Source organism: Argiope bruennichi, chromosome 8 (genome assembly GCF_947563725.1).
Source record: "Argiope bruennichi chromosome 8, qqArgBrue1.1, whole genome shotgun sequence".
Lineage (NCBI taxonomy): Eukaryota > Metazoa > Arthropoda > Arachnida > Araneae > Araneidae > Argiope > Argiope bruennichi.
The window spans coordinates 57,065,143-57,083,385 of NC_079158.1; the positions used below are offsets into that span (position 1 = coordinate 57,065,143).

The following is an 18,243-nucleotide window of genomic DNA, read 5'->3' on the forward strand; positions in this document are numbered from 1 at the left end:
GTATCAAGGATCACACGAAAATGAAATAAATATCTACTACACAGAAATGAAACTGAAAGTGGTGCTACAATTTGATTGGCTGATAAGTTCAGAAGCGTCAGATGCTTTAGTTTTATCTGATGATGCCATCTTTTACCAATATCACATTAGCCGATAATATAGAAATCATTTGATCATTAGAAGTAAAACCAGCCGTCAAACCAATGTGAATTTTAAAATTAAAGACACTTTTTTTTCCAGATCAAAAGAAATTTTGTTTCCGAAATTAAAAATGAAATTTAAAATTATTTGAAACGATGTAATATCACACTCTACTTACAATACCAGATTTTGAATTAACATTGCTATAGATTCACAACATAAATATATAAAATATCTAACTATTTTTGTATTAATTCTGTTGACAACCTCCCACCAAAGTGCCTGCAACTTTAAAAGATATTCTACTTTAAAACCTTTTAAAGTTTTTTTTTTTTTTTTTAACTTTAATAATAGAAAATTGCAGTTTGTTTTGTCATTAGGAGGGGGGGGGGGACAACTGATAATTATCAGGTAATTATTTGTCATGATAAAGGAAATTTTTGTGATGTACCCTATTAAAGTGTTTGGAAAAAAGAAAATCTCTAACTATGGCGTTTTCGTTTGATTATTGGTATTTTCATTCCATACTTACAACTCAATTTTCATTTGTATGATATGATTTGGAGACTTTTTTTAAGAGAAAAGTTATAGAATAAAGATGAAAAGAAAAGGCTCTTTGAGATAGGCTGGATAAAATTATTTCATTTCCTTGAATAATTTGATTAAATTCGGGTAACTGAGAAGACTTTAGATTTTTGTTGAATAAATAAATGAAAATGCTTTTATTCGATCATTTTGTTCTATTCTTTGTTGAATAATACTACTAAAGATTTGAATTTCGATTCAGAGATATACTTTCATGAAGTGTCTGCTTGGGTGAATGTTAATACTCACATTGCCTCCTCCTTTTTTTAAAAACCTGCAATCTGTTTAAACTTTTCAATTAGATTGAACTTTACATTAGGAAAGCTAAGATTGAAATTTCTATTCAATTTAAATATTACACAAAGCAATTTTAATATGAATTTCTTAACTTTTCGTCTTCGTTGACAAGATCAGGTTCACTCGTCACTGATTGGATTAATTTCATCATGCCAAGCAAATTTAATCCAACTATTGCCTTTTTTTTTTTTTTTTTTTTTGCAGATTGAAATTATTAATTACTATAAATAACAATGATAAAAAAATTTGAAAACTACAGTAAAAAACATTATACAAAAAAGCAATTACTATTTGAGCTAACTATTAAAATTTCCCGTTTCAGCAGTTCTCGAAAGACTTACTATAAAAATATGAAATTTAATTATGGTCATGTTTGGATGTGATCAAGCTTAAAGATAATTTTAAATTTCAGTTAATAATTCATATCATTTTTGTCATTATGATGTAAACATTTAAGAAAATTATATTATACAACTGAATAACAATTTAAATGTTGCAGATATTTTTATCAACAAAGCAGCAATGACATAAAATGTTCAATTAAGGGTGTCCATAAAGTAATATATATGTATATACACACCCAAACCATAGAAACCATTTATTTAAACCAAAGGGAAATGATCTTCTCGTAACTTTATCACGCACTCACTAATAAAAATTTTATCTTCCTCCCCACTCCTGCATGAAGTTGTGTACCTCAGACAAAGCCGTGAAAGCTATGAGTGCTCAGATTTTTATTTTCACAGTCATTTGACAATTCTGTGCTTCGAAGTATTTGTCCTGTAACTTGAGTTAAAAAAATGGGTGTTTCTTCAAGAAAAAAAAAATTAAGCTTTCTTTACCAACATTTTATTCATAAGAATTTAAATAATATCTGAAAAGTTCCAGTCATTTTGTTGTATTGTTCCCCATTTTTAGTATTCCAAAAAAGTTGTCTCTTAACAATCTAAAAAAAAAAAAAAAAAAAAAAAACTTATGACTTAAGTTTTATTGTTTTAATAGCAATACTTTAAAAGTAAGGGTCCAGCATGACTATCTCAAATTTTTCGCCTACTTAAACATGAACTATGGCTACTAGATGGGAAAATGTTTAGTAAATTAGGTATTTTTTACACTTTTTTCTAAATATAGGTGCATTCAACGATGCCATCTATACTAAGACGGCTGAGTTGTCTTTCTACTATTATCCTACATTGTCCTGTTGTGGGACAACCAATTTGGGTCCCGTGATTTTTTTGTGGTAGGCGTGGCCATCAATTGCACCGTAATAGTTGGCCTCGTATGAACACTGTTTTACTCTAAAACGATTCATCTAATCATAAGAATAGCCTACAAAAAGTTGTAGAGCATAAAATTCTGCTTAAAATGTATACCACCATTAAATATTGAATTACAGAAGAATGAGTACTGACTTTTATTAAAGTTCCGATTTAATTTTCCAGATATACAAAAAAAAAAAAAGTATTTCTTCCGAAAGATGATATAAAAATTAAAATAATTTTTTGAAATAAAGATTTTTTAGGAAATATGGTGGAGCAGAGAGGGCATGTGCTCTGGACACCATTATCAACGATCTGAAATTTTAGAAATCGGTTTATTGTGTTAAGGGGAAAAAAATACATTTTTTCTTTTGCACTTTTTCCTATAATTCTTAAAAATTAATATGATTTTAATCAAGTGAGGAGGAACATAAAGAATAAAATCACTTTTAGAACCTGGAACAAACTCGCAGAACTGAAACGAAATTACAAACAGTAGATTTTAACAGATCTATCAGCCTAGTATCTCATTCCTGTAAAGATTGGGTACTTTCAAAGATTGAGTGTTTAGTGGGTGGAAGGGAGGGCAGACGGTATATTTCACCATAAAAAGACATTTTTAGAAAATTGAACATGCTACTTGATCATTACAAGAATTTCACAGGTTTCTTGCAGTATACATGACAATGAAGTTTTTATAGTTTCATATTCGTACCAATAGGAGAAATTGATAGCAAATCCAGGAATAAAGTATTATCTCTGCTTTCAAAGAAAGTGGAAAAGAATTTACTCATAGGGTAAAATATAAAGATAGTCCCAAACTATGAATATTAAAATTTTTATGATAAAAAAAATAATGTATAAAATTTGTGTCCTTATTACCCTCGTACGAGATTTTTATTCATTCATTAAGTTATTTTGCACATTTTATTTAAGTTTTTTTTTTTTTTTTTTTTTTTTTTTTTTTTTTTTAAGTACGAGGTCGATGAAATGAGTATTTCTTTTTACATTTTTCAATTGTATGAGGTTTTTTATTTGTACATCTATTAAAATTTCTCATTTAATAATATGAATATAACAATATCATATTTAATATGAATTATTTAAGTTACATTGTACGAAATTTTCTGTACAAATTTTGCAAAATTTTATTAAATTTTTTCAAAACAATATTATAAAAGTTTTTTTTAAAAAAAAAATGTTTGTGATACGACCTTATAAAAAAATTTTAATCGAAGAACCATTCAAATTTAATAACTATTCCGAAATTTTATCTTCTAATATTAAAAAAGAAAAATGTTTTATCTGTGGTCTATTTACTTGTTAGCGCATTACAGGTTACACCATTTGATCTAGAATTATCGAACTTAGTACAAATATATTTTGAGACTTGGAATATATAGTTCGAATTTTTTCGAACCTTTAAATAGAATTTTAATTAATTAAAATGTTAACGGTATTTCAAAATTTTTTAGTGATAATTCCAAAAAAATATTGCACCAAAATAATTTTTCTTCGCCTTAAAATTCTAAAATTTATCTCTTAAACGATATAAATTCAGTGTTTAATTTTTAATTAAATTTAACAAAGTTTTAAATAGTACTTAATTTACTTTACGAAATAATGAATGGAAATTTCATTACTTCAAAAATTTTCTCAATCATTTGTTTTTCTTTTGCTTATAAAGATCATTATACAAGTACATCAATTAATAATTTTAATCAAAAAATTTACTTAAGCTATAAAGAGATAGCAATTGATTTTTTAGAATATAAATGCTAGATTTTTTCCTTCTCTGCATGATTTTAAGCGTCAAGTAATTTTATTTCAGGACTGGATTTGTCAGGTGATATTTATTAAGTGTAAATGAATTATTTAGAAGAGTTTTTTTTTTTTTTAACTTATAAAGCGATACATATTTTCAACTATATATTCCATAACTTTCAATTCTTCTTATTTTAAATATATCTGTAGTCATAAATTTATTATTCACAAATTATTTAAATTTAAATTAAATATGTCATTTCTAATCACCAAATGAATGTAATTTTGTGAAAATTATTTCAATTATATGACATTTCAAACAGTAAAAATCTTTTATATAAATCAGATATATTTTTGATTGATAATCATATAAAAAGATATATTTTGCAAAAAATATAATTTTTTTAAATAATATTTGGCTGTTTATGAATGTTTTAGTTTCTTCTTGTACGTGTTATTAAGAGCATATGATCATTTATATTGCGGAATCATATTTGGCCTGGGATTAAATATTTTTATGTTAATGAAAGATTTAAATGATAAATATGATTTTTTTCTCTCTCTCTCTCTATATATATATTATTTGTCTATTATTTGTGTATTCCACTAGATGGAAATTTTGCTAATTTTAAGATTAAGAGAATTTGCAGTAATTAGTTAATCAATTGTAATATGACTTAAATATGTATTTTATAATTAGCTATGCAGTGTGAAATTAAATTGAAATTAATTTCATGCCTAGTCCAAATGACAAATTTGACAAATTTTTAACCACTAAAAACAAAGGCCTAAATTATTAACTTAATTATCTGCAAAACATTCTTTACGTTTCTGTTTTGTTCATGCATCCAAATTTGTTCAAAAAGGAATATTTTTTTTTCTGAACTAGTTCTTTTTTTAAAAAAATATTTTAACATTTTATTTCTGCTTGTTTGTAGCAAAAAATTGAATCAGTTCAGTAACTGAATTAATTTGAACAATGTTATGAAATTAATACAAGTTTCATAATATTTATATTATATGACATTTCTCATATACAAGGTTCATATTATAGAAACTCAAAAATTGTTTATTTATTATTAGGTTAGGTTTCTTTGCTGTTTTAATTTTAATGCTTCCTGGCATAAAGTTTCAGGAAAGGGAGGGAGATTATGTGAATTGTAATTTCTTTTTTTCAGAAAAAGAAAACGAGGAGAGGGAAGAGGGGTATTAAAAAACTGTATAGATAAACTGTAATTCTTTGCAGCTTATATATATACATATATTGTAATGTCTTGATCTAGACTGATCAAATAACGAAGCAGAATTTCCAGACAATTATATATTTTACAGCCCTATATATACAAAAGAACAACTTATTCTAATCTTGGTTAAATAAATAGTTATTTACACCTGTAGTAGGAGACACAACAGTCGAAGGTTTATCTTGAAACTCAGTTCTCCATCAGTACGGAGAAACAACACCGCAGGGGAACTAATAGGTTGTTAGTCAACACGACCACTCCAGGGGTAGTTCTCGGACCTGAACTCGTGGGCGTAGTTCAACAGTCTTCCTGCAATTCGTTTCTTCTCCTCTGCCTAAAGAAAAAGAAAAAAAAAATCTCCGCACTTTTTACGGCAACGTCGAACCTATTCAAAAACAGTCGGTCCCAACGGATGCAAATAATTCCAAAACTTTCACCGACATCTTTTCTGGCCTAGCTGTATTAATGAGAGAAGATTGGTGTGAACCACCTCTTCTACTCGAAGCCTTTAGAAAGGCATTACCAGCAATTCGTGCTGCATCCCACGGTGCTGATATGGCGTATTTACTTTTCCAAGAATACGTCAAACTTAGTTGCGGTCCCCAAAAATAAAATTCAATCGTTACAACTCAGTAAACTTGCATAATCTTAAGGTCTGCACTTGGAATGCAAATAGCATTTCGGCGACAATCTCCGCCTCTTAATTTACATTGGTCATTTGAGCTCTCTTTCGGCCAATCGGGGCTCAGCAATATGTTCCCTCAGCGGCGCCAGTAGGTCGTGGGAAGGTCCTTTTAGTGAAGCACCTTTCATAACTGACTATTCTAGAACACGGAGTTATCATAACCCTTTCACAATGAGAAACATTTAGCATCCAGATGTTTGGACACCCCTTTCTCTTTGAAGGTACTATCAATATCTCTTGGACGAGGAATCCCCACTTGTGGCCTTTCATTGTAGTCCCTAATGAACAGATGCGAGACCACCCAGGTGAAAAGATCCACCATCTGGCTATCTCGAGGAGTTTAGTAATTAACAGCGACAACACAGCTGGCTGTAAATGTCTTATCAGTACTGGGAAACAGGGAATGTTACTATATATATATATATATATATATATATATATATATATATATATATATATATATATATAAAACAGTGATTTGTTTATAAATTACTTATATCTAATCCTCTCTGTACGTAGCAAAGTGTAACGTCGCATTTCTAATTACATTACTTGTTTTTTTAGAATACTAAAATTAGACGATAAATTAATGCTTGCCAAGAGAGAGACGATTGGACATGGCAAGATTACAGAATTTAACAAGTTCTGAAAATCTAATCAAAGTTGCTATTAACAACAGGTCATCTGATGATAGATGACAATGGTGCAGATATGAAAAAGGCCTTATCAATATGCGCTGAACTGAATAATGCATAAGCCGTGAAGTTCTTTCTACTCTATTTTCAAGTTCATTATTTCTAGAAGGGAAATGAAAAATATCACTTTCACTTTTGACGGAGGTTCATAAGAAGAGCTCTTATTCTGTTGAATTTTTGCAATTATTAGCAAGTATATTTACTTTTTAATTTGCTTTTAATAATTACATAAAATATAAAAATAATTTTAGGCTTTCAAGTATTGATTGTTTTTTTAAATAATATTTCCATGGCATTTAATGTGGTGAAGTTTTTATTGTAGTTTAATCAAAAGTGGTAATGCAATTTTCATAATTATTCAGGATAATTTGAATATGAAGGCATCTAATTTATATTCTTTCTATGTATCTATAAAATAATTTTTATTTATAATGTATTTCAATTGCTATTTATGAGTTGGTAAGTCTATCTTCTCATTGCATTTATTTAGTGATTAATTATATGTATTTAATTTTGTATTAAATTAACAAATAAAATAATGTGTCGATCAAAGCGTTAAAATAATTTAGATCAATATATTTAATTAATTATCTATATTTATGAAAAAAGATAATTACATTAATCGCTATTTGTAAAATGGATTTTTAAAACAATATATAAGCAAAATATTTGGTCGATTTTTCGAAAATCATTTGCTACCTTATTTATTTTCAGTATCATATTATAATTATTATGTTCAAACTTATTTTATGAAATTTTAGATTTGATTATATACATCAGACTATAAAACGTTTTTTACAAAGCAGACGAGAAAATTTATTTTTTAATTAGCCGTTTTTATCAATCAACTGGTTTGTCGTGTCTATTGGTTGTGTTTAATTTCAATTAAATTTTCTTATGCGCAATTTAATGTTCAAAATTCTCTCACTGAAGTATTTTTAACATCGAATTGTAACAGAAATTAAAGCCGTGTTATTTTTATAAGCTTACACTTGTTCCTTTTATTATGTACGTGAGCATTTGTAGCGGAGGCGAGTCCCGTGACAGCATTTGTTATTAAAAATATAAATGTCTAGATGATTCATTTTATAATTGCTCATTGAATTACACGGTACTGAAATTTCCCTTTCTCGTTTGGCATGCACATTTCTCAAGTAATATATATAATTTTTCCACCTTAATTTTCATTAATGAAAGAAAAACCACCCGATTTAATATCTGATAGAAGAATGGAAATTGAATTTCTTTGAAGTAATGAAATGTTTTGTTCAAAGTTATCAAAATAAAAGTTTAATTTTCAAAATTTCGGGCGAAAATTATACTCTGTTTAAATTTGTAAAAATAAACGAGCATTATTTAGAGTTTTAAATTAATGTAGAAATGCTTTTTTTTCGATAATATTTTAAAAATTATAACGAAACAAGCTCGAAATCTCACTTAATTTTTAATTAATTAAATTTAAAAAATACAAATCGCTCCTTAAGGCACATTGCTACCCTTCAAAGTGTATTTCTATCCAATATTAAGACAGAAGGTCAAATGGTATGTCTGCTGAGCACCAAGACTCAGACACACACATACTTTCTCCTTTGTTATTATTAGATATCATTATAAATATATATTTAATTTTATTATGCATACTTTAAATAGATTTTTTAAGAAATTAAAATGTAAAAATTATCTACTGTATTTAAAATTTCATTCTGAAGTTACCATTCCTTAGAAACAATGTTTATTCATAATTATTAACTTCTTATTCATTGCTCACGTGTTGTGTTCTTTAATTCAGATATATTTTATTATTACAATGCATTATATGTGATTTGTCTTGCAAATTATTTTATGTTATATATATAAAAGCTTTTCCTTATCACAAATTGTTTTAATGATTATCTGATTTTGTGGTATGTATTAAATACTCTGGCAGTATTATAACCAAAGTATCTTATGTAAAAATTCACAATAGTTTCTTTCATTTTGATGAGAGGTGAATTTACAGCATCAGAAACAAAACATGCATTTGTTATTATTTTGTTATGCTTATGTTCAAATAAAATATAAAAATTTAGGGAAAATGTTCATAGTTTTAGAACTCTTTCGGTATCTTTTAATTGCTATTTAAAATATGGAGATTTTCTTTTAAATGTTTCTCTGGTAACCTATATGCAGCTTGCTTTTCATGGTAGAAGAGCTTTTTGTAATATTTCCAAGAAAATTGTCTCCCATTTCTCTTTATCGCTTCCAAGAATCCTTCAATCTTGATGGATGTTTGCTTAAAAAAGCTTTTTCTCAACAGATCAAAATTGCCGTAGTTCATAGGTGAAATGCAAATGAACATCGCGCGATTATGTAAAAATATAGCATGCAATGACTTGCATTGGTCCACTTTTTTGTATGAAGAATGTAATAATACTTTTCGAAGTGTGCCTTAGTCTAGGTGAAATTTCACTCTTTGTAAGTCTCTGGGATAAAGAAGTAATATTTCTTCTAGAAAACAAGGATGCAAAACTTTCTCTTGCTAGTACGTTGAATTGATTTTCATGTTTTTTCCTTGCTTTTAATTTCCCTCAATAGAAGTGTTTACCGACAGTTGTAAGCGCTTTTCTGAAACTTCTTTTTGTATTGACAGGCAACTACATTTTGCTCTGTCTAGTAAATAGACATATTTTTGCAATCTTTTAGGAAACCTAACCATGCTTCATCACAAGTCACAATGTATTTCCAATTATCATATGTTAAATTATTTTAACACAAACTTCAAACACAGATCAGTATTGACTCGGCAAAAGCTGAGGAACAAAATGTTTTTTTAAAATTTTATTTTCTTTATTTATTTTACTTTCTCGTACACGTAGTATAGAGAAAGTGTAGTAATCGTCAAAAAATTTGAACTGGAAATTTTGACGAATGTCCACATTTTAGGTCTCTCTGAGTTCGAAAAATATATTTTTGAAAATGTCCGTCTGTCTGTGGCAAAAATAACTCAGAAACACTTTGAACTAGACGATTGAAATTTGGTATACTGTCTTTACACCAAATTTGCAGATTTCTTTCACACTTTGTGTAAAATCTGTTCTAAGAAAGTCCATCTGTCCGGCTGTTCGAATATGTTAACACGATAATTACAAAATGAAGAGAGATAAATATACAATATTCTGTATACAGATTTAACATCTATAATGTAGACACTTGTCAAATTTTGAGTCAAATTCAACTGTCAGTCTGTACTTTCAGAAACATGTAAACGCATAATCAAAATTGCAAGGACATAAATATATCAAATTTTATATGGGATTTTGTGACTACAAGTAAAGTGTTGAGTCAAACTTTTTGTTTCAATCGTTTGAGAAAAATATGTCTAAAACACGAATTCGTTTTTTTTATATATTTTTAATGCTTGCCAGGGATTAATCAGGGAATAATTCACCAAGAATGACACGATATATTTAGTTAAAATATTAAATTCACGCAAAAAGTTAATGTTTCGTAACAGCTGTACTCCAATACCATGTACGGCGTTCTCTGGTATGACAAGTTAATTATAGAGTATGCGACGTAGTTTTAAGGAAATCACTCTTGCTGGTTTTATTTAAGTTGTTTATTATCCTATTTATTGTTTCTAAAATGTATTTAAAGACTTTGCTCTTAATTTCTGTGTCGACGGATTTTCCCTTGCTACCAGCATTTTCACTTTAGAAATGCTTGAATAATATGTATCTTTTACAGATATTCTTTCGATGTTTATTTCCGTATAGAAGAAATGGTTAACGGTTCTTTCCTAACTAATTAATAATGTTGCTTGCTTATTTTACGCTTAAAAATTATGATATCATACATTCCACAACATTTTTGAATCATGGAACAGAAATATTCCTTTTCGCAAAGGATAAAATATATTTTTTAATCCGCAACTTGTTAACATGTAATATTTTGAAAGAAGAATAGATTTAAAAGTAGCAGACGATAATTCTCATTTCATATAATAAGATGTTAAAAAAATATTGAATCATTTCTTTTAAAAGCTATTCAAGAGATATAAATTTTTCGAACATTATAAAATATTGAATTTAAAAATTCAATAATACTGAAGTAATACCACGAAATAGTTTTGTTATTGATTATTGTTAATTTATTACGATTTATAGATGATAATTCTCATTTCATATAATAAGATATTCTTTAAAAATTTTAATCCAATAAACAAAATTCTTTATCGAAATCGTTTTAAAAATGTATAAATACCCTTTGTACAATTGCTGCTTCATGTATTTGCAGGTTTTTGCTAAGCAGATATTGAATCGTATCTTTTAAAAGCTATTCAAACGATATTAATTTTGCAAACATTATATAATATTGAATTTAAAAATTCAATAATACTGAAGTAATACCACGAAATAGTTTTTGCTATTGATTATTGTTAATTTATATTTAATTTTATTGTGCAAAATTTTCATTGAATTCTAGTAATAACACTGTATAAAAATTATACACCAGTCTCAAAATTTTACTTTCTATTTTCTATTCATTAGAAATAATGTTTTTGAATAACATTGAAAATTTATGCACTGCTTTTGAGTTTATTTTTTTTTTTCAATTGAAAATATCTTCTTATTACAAGATATAACATGGTCTGAAAATAAGTTTATTATATATCATCAGTATTTTTATGATGCAAAGATAATGACCGATTTGATTTTGGAAAATAAGCTCTCTGGTAATCTTTTAATTGAATTTTGTCATCTGGAAAATTATATCATACTAACTTTACTTGCAACCAATATTTATATATTAAAAAAAATATTTGGGAAAAATAAAGTACAATATTGCGAAGGACAGAACTTTTATGATAATAAATAACTGAAGGCAGGAATTAACTGGTTTACACTTGTATCCTGTTTACCTAGATATTAGAAAATACAAGATTTCCGTCCTTAAATTAACGTAATTTTATCATACGTGAATGTATGCTAGGGAATTGTAATTTTTGCATTATTTTTGATGATTTTGTTTTAACTAAATGATAGGACTAAATGGTTATTATGTTATTTATTAATTTTTTTCATGCATTTACGCTTTAAATTTGTCCGCTATAAAACTTCCTATTAATCGTGCATCTCTAATATTTAATTAATAAAGTTCACTTTACAGAGGAAAGGCTTGATTGGATTATATTAGTTTGATGCTTCATAAATTTTTTTAGCAAATTTCTAATAAAAAACTATGCAAATCATTTTTTAATAGTTTTTGTATGTACAGTGGCTCCCAAAAGTGTTCGTACACCAACAAGAATCAATTAAAAACCTCATTATTTACCATTATATATTCTGATTTTTACATGAAAATTTTTTCATAGCATATTTTTACAGTTCTTAATAGAGCAGTGAAGAATAAATTTTAATTACGATGCAAATTATTTTTTTAAAAATGACAGTAAATAAAATTGCACAAAAATAGGACACAAAAGTGATCATACACTTTAAAAAAACATCACTAAATATGAAATTTTCAAAATTTTTATAAATGTTTAGTATTTAGTAGGATATCCTTTATTCTTTATAACAGCTTTTAAACGTTTGGGCATAGATTTAACTAAACGGTCGGTTACTTCTGCACCGATCTTGTTCCATTCTTCGATCATTACTGCTTTCAGTTGAATTTTCGATTTAATTTCTTGACTTCTTATTCGCACCTCTAATTTTTTCCAAATATGTTCTATAGGGTTTAAATCCGGTGATTGAGCTGGTGTTTTAAGGGTTTGAGGGCAATGATAGAGGCAAAAAAGACGAACATTCATGGCCGTGTGCTTAGGATCGCTGTCTTGGTAATACACAAAGTTGTTTAAAATGCCCAATTTTTGTGCTGACACTTTTAAATTATTATTGAGAATATTTATATAAACTCTATGATCCATTATACCATCAATGAATACTAAATTGCCTACTCCAGCCGCTGACATACACCCCCAAACCATGACACATCCACCGCCATGTTTTACTGTTCCAACTAAATTCTTGGGATTAAGTTCTCCTTTTTTTTTTCTCCGTACAATGATTCTCCCATCCGACCCAAAGATGTTAAACTTACTTTCATCTGCAAATAAGACATGATTCCAATAGCTCTCTGGCTGGTTTATCATAGATTTGGTAAATTTAAGCCTAGCAATTCTGTTCTTCTGACTTACAAAGAATTTTCTTTGTGCAGAGCGGCCATGTATACCAGCATTCCGAAGAATTCTACGAATAGTTTCACAGGAAATAGAAGTTCCATTTGATTCATTATATTGTGAAGTAAACTTTATTGCACTCAAACGTGGATTTTTAGAAATTTACTCACAATATTTCTTTGACTTCTAGCTGACAGAATTTGAGGGCGACCATTACGAGGCTTGTTTGCAATCCTTTTTCCCTCTCTGTAACGTTTTATTATGCTTTGCACCGTTGAATGAGGTAGATTAGTTATAGTTGCAATGCCTCTAATTGATTTTCCAGCTTTAAAATGAAATATAATTAATTTTCGTACGTCTAAACTCGTTTCTTTACGAATGCGCATCATATCTAAGAATAAAGTAAATAGAATAAATAATTGTTTTATTAAATACTGAAATCAAACGATTTTAGTGTATTTTTCAATTAGAAGAAAAATAAGCCGCAAAAGATATTTTTATGATGAATTTAAATAAATAATGTTTGGATGTACGAAGACTTTTGTGTTCTAATTTTGTGACATTTTTTATTTATTTATTTTTTAGAACAATACTACTTGATTTTTTATAAAAATATTTGTTCAGTTTTATTAATAACTATTTAAAGATGCTAATTAAAAAAACCAACTAATAAAATGCTTTATTAAGAAGTATAGAACACAATTTCTGCAAATTTCTTTAGTGTACGAGCACTTTTGGGAGCCACTGTATATAATTCTGACAATAACAAAGTAGCCCTTTTTTGGTATCCTTATAAAAGTTACATCATTTATTTACTTATTTATGAAGATTCGATTTTCTGAGCGTTTTGCTATTACAGAAGAGTCTACAAGATTTTTAATTTCTGTAAATATGACGCTTCAATATTTTATAATTAAGAGTTTCAAGTTAATCGAAATTCTTACAATTTGTTCAACTTAAAAAATCCTTTTGCATATTAAATAGTTTGAAAGATTTTACATCAGTTCAGAATACAAAAATTTATTTTGTTGCTGTATGGTCATTTTAAAACTGTAACTTCTCAATACTCGCTCTAAGAATTTTTAAAATATGCATATTTATCGAATATTTTAAAAGCATTTAATATTATTAAAAAATATAAGGCAATCAAAATAGTCATATGGCAATATTCAAATGTTCAACGAATTAAATGCAAATATAAATATTCTTACATAAAAGAATTTTTAAAATCTTTTTTTTTAATATATATTCCAAGCCATTTGTGCGTGATAAAAATTTTACTGGTTACTTAAAACTTCACGTATTCCTTTCCATCTTATTCATTTTTAGTATTTAAAAATTGTTTCAATAAATCTTTGATGCGTTGATATTTATTAAAAACTAGTCGCTTTTGGTGACCAGCCAGTTCACCAGTATTAATACTAGTTAAAACTCTCAATTAAATATTTTATGTAACTTGGTCTCATAATAGATTTATCAGCAAAATATTTTAAAGCATCAAATTTTGATAGTCATATATTTCACTTATATTATAATGTAGGCTTCAAGCTGTACTGTTCATTGTACTGTGCATCTCTCTATAATTTTCTATCAGCTCCTGTAAAATTAAGTTTTAAATTAAAATGGAAATGATGAAACTGCAGTTAATATAAATACATTTTTTACTGAAACCAAGCACGCCTTTTAAAAAAAAATTATGAAAACTGAAAGCAGAGTCGTTTGGCTTTGAAGTCTTATTGCACTATAGAATAATTTTCATAATTTATGATATCTCAAAGAATTATTCAACAAAAATGTCACCTATTCATCGAAAAATTGAGTTTTTAGTTTTATTTTCAAAAGGATTTAGATTATGCCAATTATATTTTTTTTCGAACTGTAAATATAATTAAAAAAAGAGTGAGGTTTAAATTTTAGACCGCCCTTAGGTCCTACGGAATCATATTCTGCATAATATCCTTAGCACTCCAACTTTTAAATAAATAAACTTTTTCTCTTCTCTGATCAAATCTGACCGATTTATTAGGTTTTGAACACTAAAATTTTAGAACAATCAGCATTTTCATATTCTAAGCCAATCACTCTTGAGAAACCCTGGAACATGAATGGCTTCTTTGAAACGGTTGATGAAGTGGCCTAAAATCACCCGAATAGAATAGAATAGTGATTTTCAAATTTTCATAAATCGATCAGTTTAGTGATTGAATTAATTGAAGTGCTAGTCTTTTTTTATTTTAAATATTAGCGTCTCAAGAATATTTTGTTAAGTATGATTCATATGGGAGTAGATAGATGTAGAAATTTAAAATTTGTTATTCCTCAGCATTTATTGACTGAAATTTCATAAAATATAATTATTTATTTCATTTTGACCATTTTGTTAGGAGATGTATGTCTATTACAAAAGGTTTAAAAATTATCAGTTGGGCTGCGATTAGAGTGAATGTTTTCTCTATATGTTGAACCATATTTGCCTCAAATGGAACTGTTTATTGAATTAGTACTATACGTATTATAAAATATCATAGAAAACTTTTCCTTGCATTTTCTTATTTAAAAAATCAAATTTTTATTTATTTCATGCAGATACGTACTTAAAATAAAACTTTTATATATTTAACATGTTTAATTTGCAATAATACTTAACTTATTTTTTAATTTGGGCTTTTGGCAATATGATGGCAATACGTTGATAAAAGCTAGTTTTTTCCCATTGAAGCTTAACGTGCTCGTGCAGCTTAAATTTTATTTTGATTTTGTGTGAAATAAAATATTAGAAAATATGATTAAATTATTTTTAAAAAATTCATTAAAAATGGAAATTTAATGTATAGGTTAAAAAGATAGTATCATTGAAAAGATTATTGTTTGAACTTTAATATGATAAAAAAATCAACTTCGGACTGTAATATTTCGGATGCAAAAAAAAAAAAAATCTGCTAAAGTCTCTCTTAATTTTTAATTAATTGAAATTTTAATTAAAAATTCAAAAAGCATCTCTCCGAGGTGCACATTCTCGCCATCCAAGTTATACATGTGCCAAATTTAGTAGCTGTAGATCAAACGGTCTGGTCTGTAGAGCTCCAGCACACACACACACACACACACACACACACACACACACACACACACACACACACACACACACACACACACACACACACACATTCAGTTTTATTATAAGTATAGATACAGATATAGATATTCGTAATTTTAAATTGCAATATTACATGCAATAATAATATTTTATTATGTAGTGTAATATTAATAATATAATACATTAAAAATAATGAGTAATATTAATATTTTATTATCTATATTTAGCAAGGAATATGAGCACCGATCGATCTGATGGCAGTTCAGGTCGAAGGTTAAGTGCCATTTTCTCTGATCAACATTTGAAAACACTATTGTGAGTAATATTTGTTTTATGAATATTCATACGTTTATAAATTGCTATTTATAGATATACATATAAGATATTTATCCATTCTATTTCACTTTTCAGAAAAACAGAAGATCAACTAAGCAATGAACCAAAATTTGGAGACTCCTATATTTTTGATTATCAGGTTTGCTTTTACTTTCAAAATTCATTATTGGCAAATTTTTAACGCCTTTTTTATTGTTATTTTGTAATGTTTATGATATTTACATCTGAAATAATTAGAAGATTTTTTAAACGGGTTTTTTATGAGTATAAGGAATGAATCATTATTGAATTATTTTTAGTCGTCTATATTCAGCATTTTTTTTTGTGCAAATAGAAAAGTAATAATTTAAGAAATGATGATGAGAAATTCGAGATGTGAATGAGAATGATGATGCTTTGTTGGTGAATAGTAATGCCGAAATGGAGGTTTCAGTTGTATTAGAAAGGAATAAATATTTATAAATGATAAACATTTTAAGATTTGTGAAAGTTGAATTATATTGTCAGTTTTAACCTTGAACTGTTGAAACTTAGGATCTTAAATGTAATAATTATAAAAATTTAATTAATTTACCAAAGAATATTTTATTATTATTTTTTTTAAATTAGATTTGCAAAAAAAATTGACATCAGGAGCAGAAAAATAAGTACTAATTTAGAAAAAAAAATGACACTCCAAAGAACGGTGCTCGTAAGTTTTTAATTATCGACATAAATATGAATGAATGGAAAAGGCAAGAAAATAGAAACTCACCGGATGCAGATTTCATAATTTCAGAAGATAAATACAAGAATATTTTGTAAATAATGATCTACGTAATTAATTAATTAGTTTTTATCAAACAATGGAACATTTGTAATATAATATTTTGTTATTGGCATAAATATAATTACTATCATTCAAAAGATGCGAAATTTTCGTTATTTTCTTTAATATTTCAAGAACTTTCTTTAATATAGAACTTCAGTGCCAAGAACCCCAAGATGTTTACTTTGTCCATATATAAAATCTTGTATAATGGAGATTTTTCTGTATTTCATATTTTAATTTCAGTTAAATAGAATAAAATCAACGCATTCAAATGGATTATAAAGAAAAAAAAATTGTTTTGAAATAAGTTATTTGCAACTGACGATAATTGCAAGTTTTTGCAAAATATATTTTATGGTCTAATCATTGTCAAATTCGTTTCTACATGTATTTCATCCAAATGTATTAAATAGTATTTATCTATTTTTATATTTTTATGAGTAAATAATGATATTAACCAAATATTTATTTGTAAAATGTATTTTATAGGACTTTAAAGATCCTCGCTATGGATCTGAAAAAGATGTTGCAAGATTAGATCATGATTTCCGTGAATTGAATTTCAATGTTTATAGTAAATACAGAGATTTAACTAGACAGCAGACATTAGATGTCTTGAAACAGGGTTTGTATATTTTAAATATCAAAAACAATATGAAACCAGTGAAAAAAAAATATTAATATTTCAAAGGATTTATTAGAATTAAACAAATTTAAATTCATAATTTTAAAAAAGTGTTTAGATTATTTTTTTGTTATAAAACTTAATGTTTCCCCTTCATTGGATTTAAAGAAAAAGGTACTGGCATAATAAATGTTACATTATTCAAAAAGAAGACATAATTGAAAAATTGCTGTTTTAAAAATCTAAATTTTAATGGCTTAAAATGCATATAATATACATGAAAATGCTAATTAAGAAGAAACATTTTGTTCAGTATAAAGGGTGTCGCAAAATTAACGTAACATATAAATTTCCACCATTTATGCAGTAAAGTGTTGCCAACCCTATTAAAAATACCATTTGGCAGCTGATAGTTTAGGATTAGTAAAAATGGAAGGTTACACGATAGAACAACGTGTTTCCATTATTGAACAATATTTAAAAAACAATGAGTCTGGAGACCACAATACGAAAATTTCAGAATTTGTCCCCAAGATCGTAT

General features: G+C 27.1%; 1 protein-coding gene across 1 annotated transcript in view; it reads left to right on the top strand.

Moving 5' to 3' along the window:
* Positions 1-6,704: 6,704 nt before the first annotated feature.
* Positions 6,705-18,243, top strand: part of LOC129981693 (uncharacterized) — a 47,732-nt gene continuing 36,193 nt past the window's right edge. The window contains exons 1-4 of the mRNA XM_056092631.1: positions 6,705-6,863; positions 16,158-16,245; positions 16,342-16,405; positions 17,567-17,702. Of these exons, the coding sequence (XP_055948606.1) occupies positions 16,166-16,245; positions 16,342-16,405; positions 17,567-17,702 (280 nt within the window). The 5' untranslated portion in view covers positions 6,705-6,863; positions 16,158-16,165. The remainder of the gene's footprint in view (positions 6,864-16,157; positions 16,246-16,341; positions 16,406-17,566; positions 17,703-18,243) is intronic.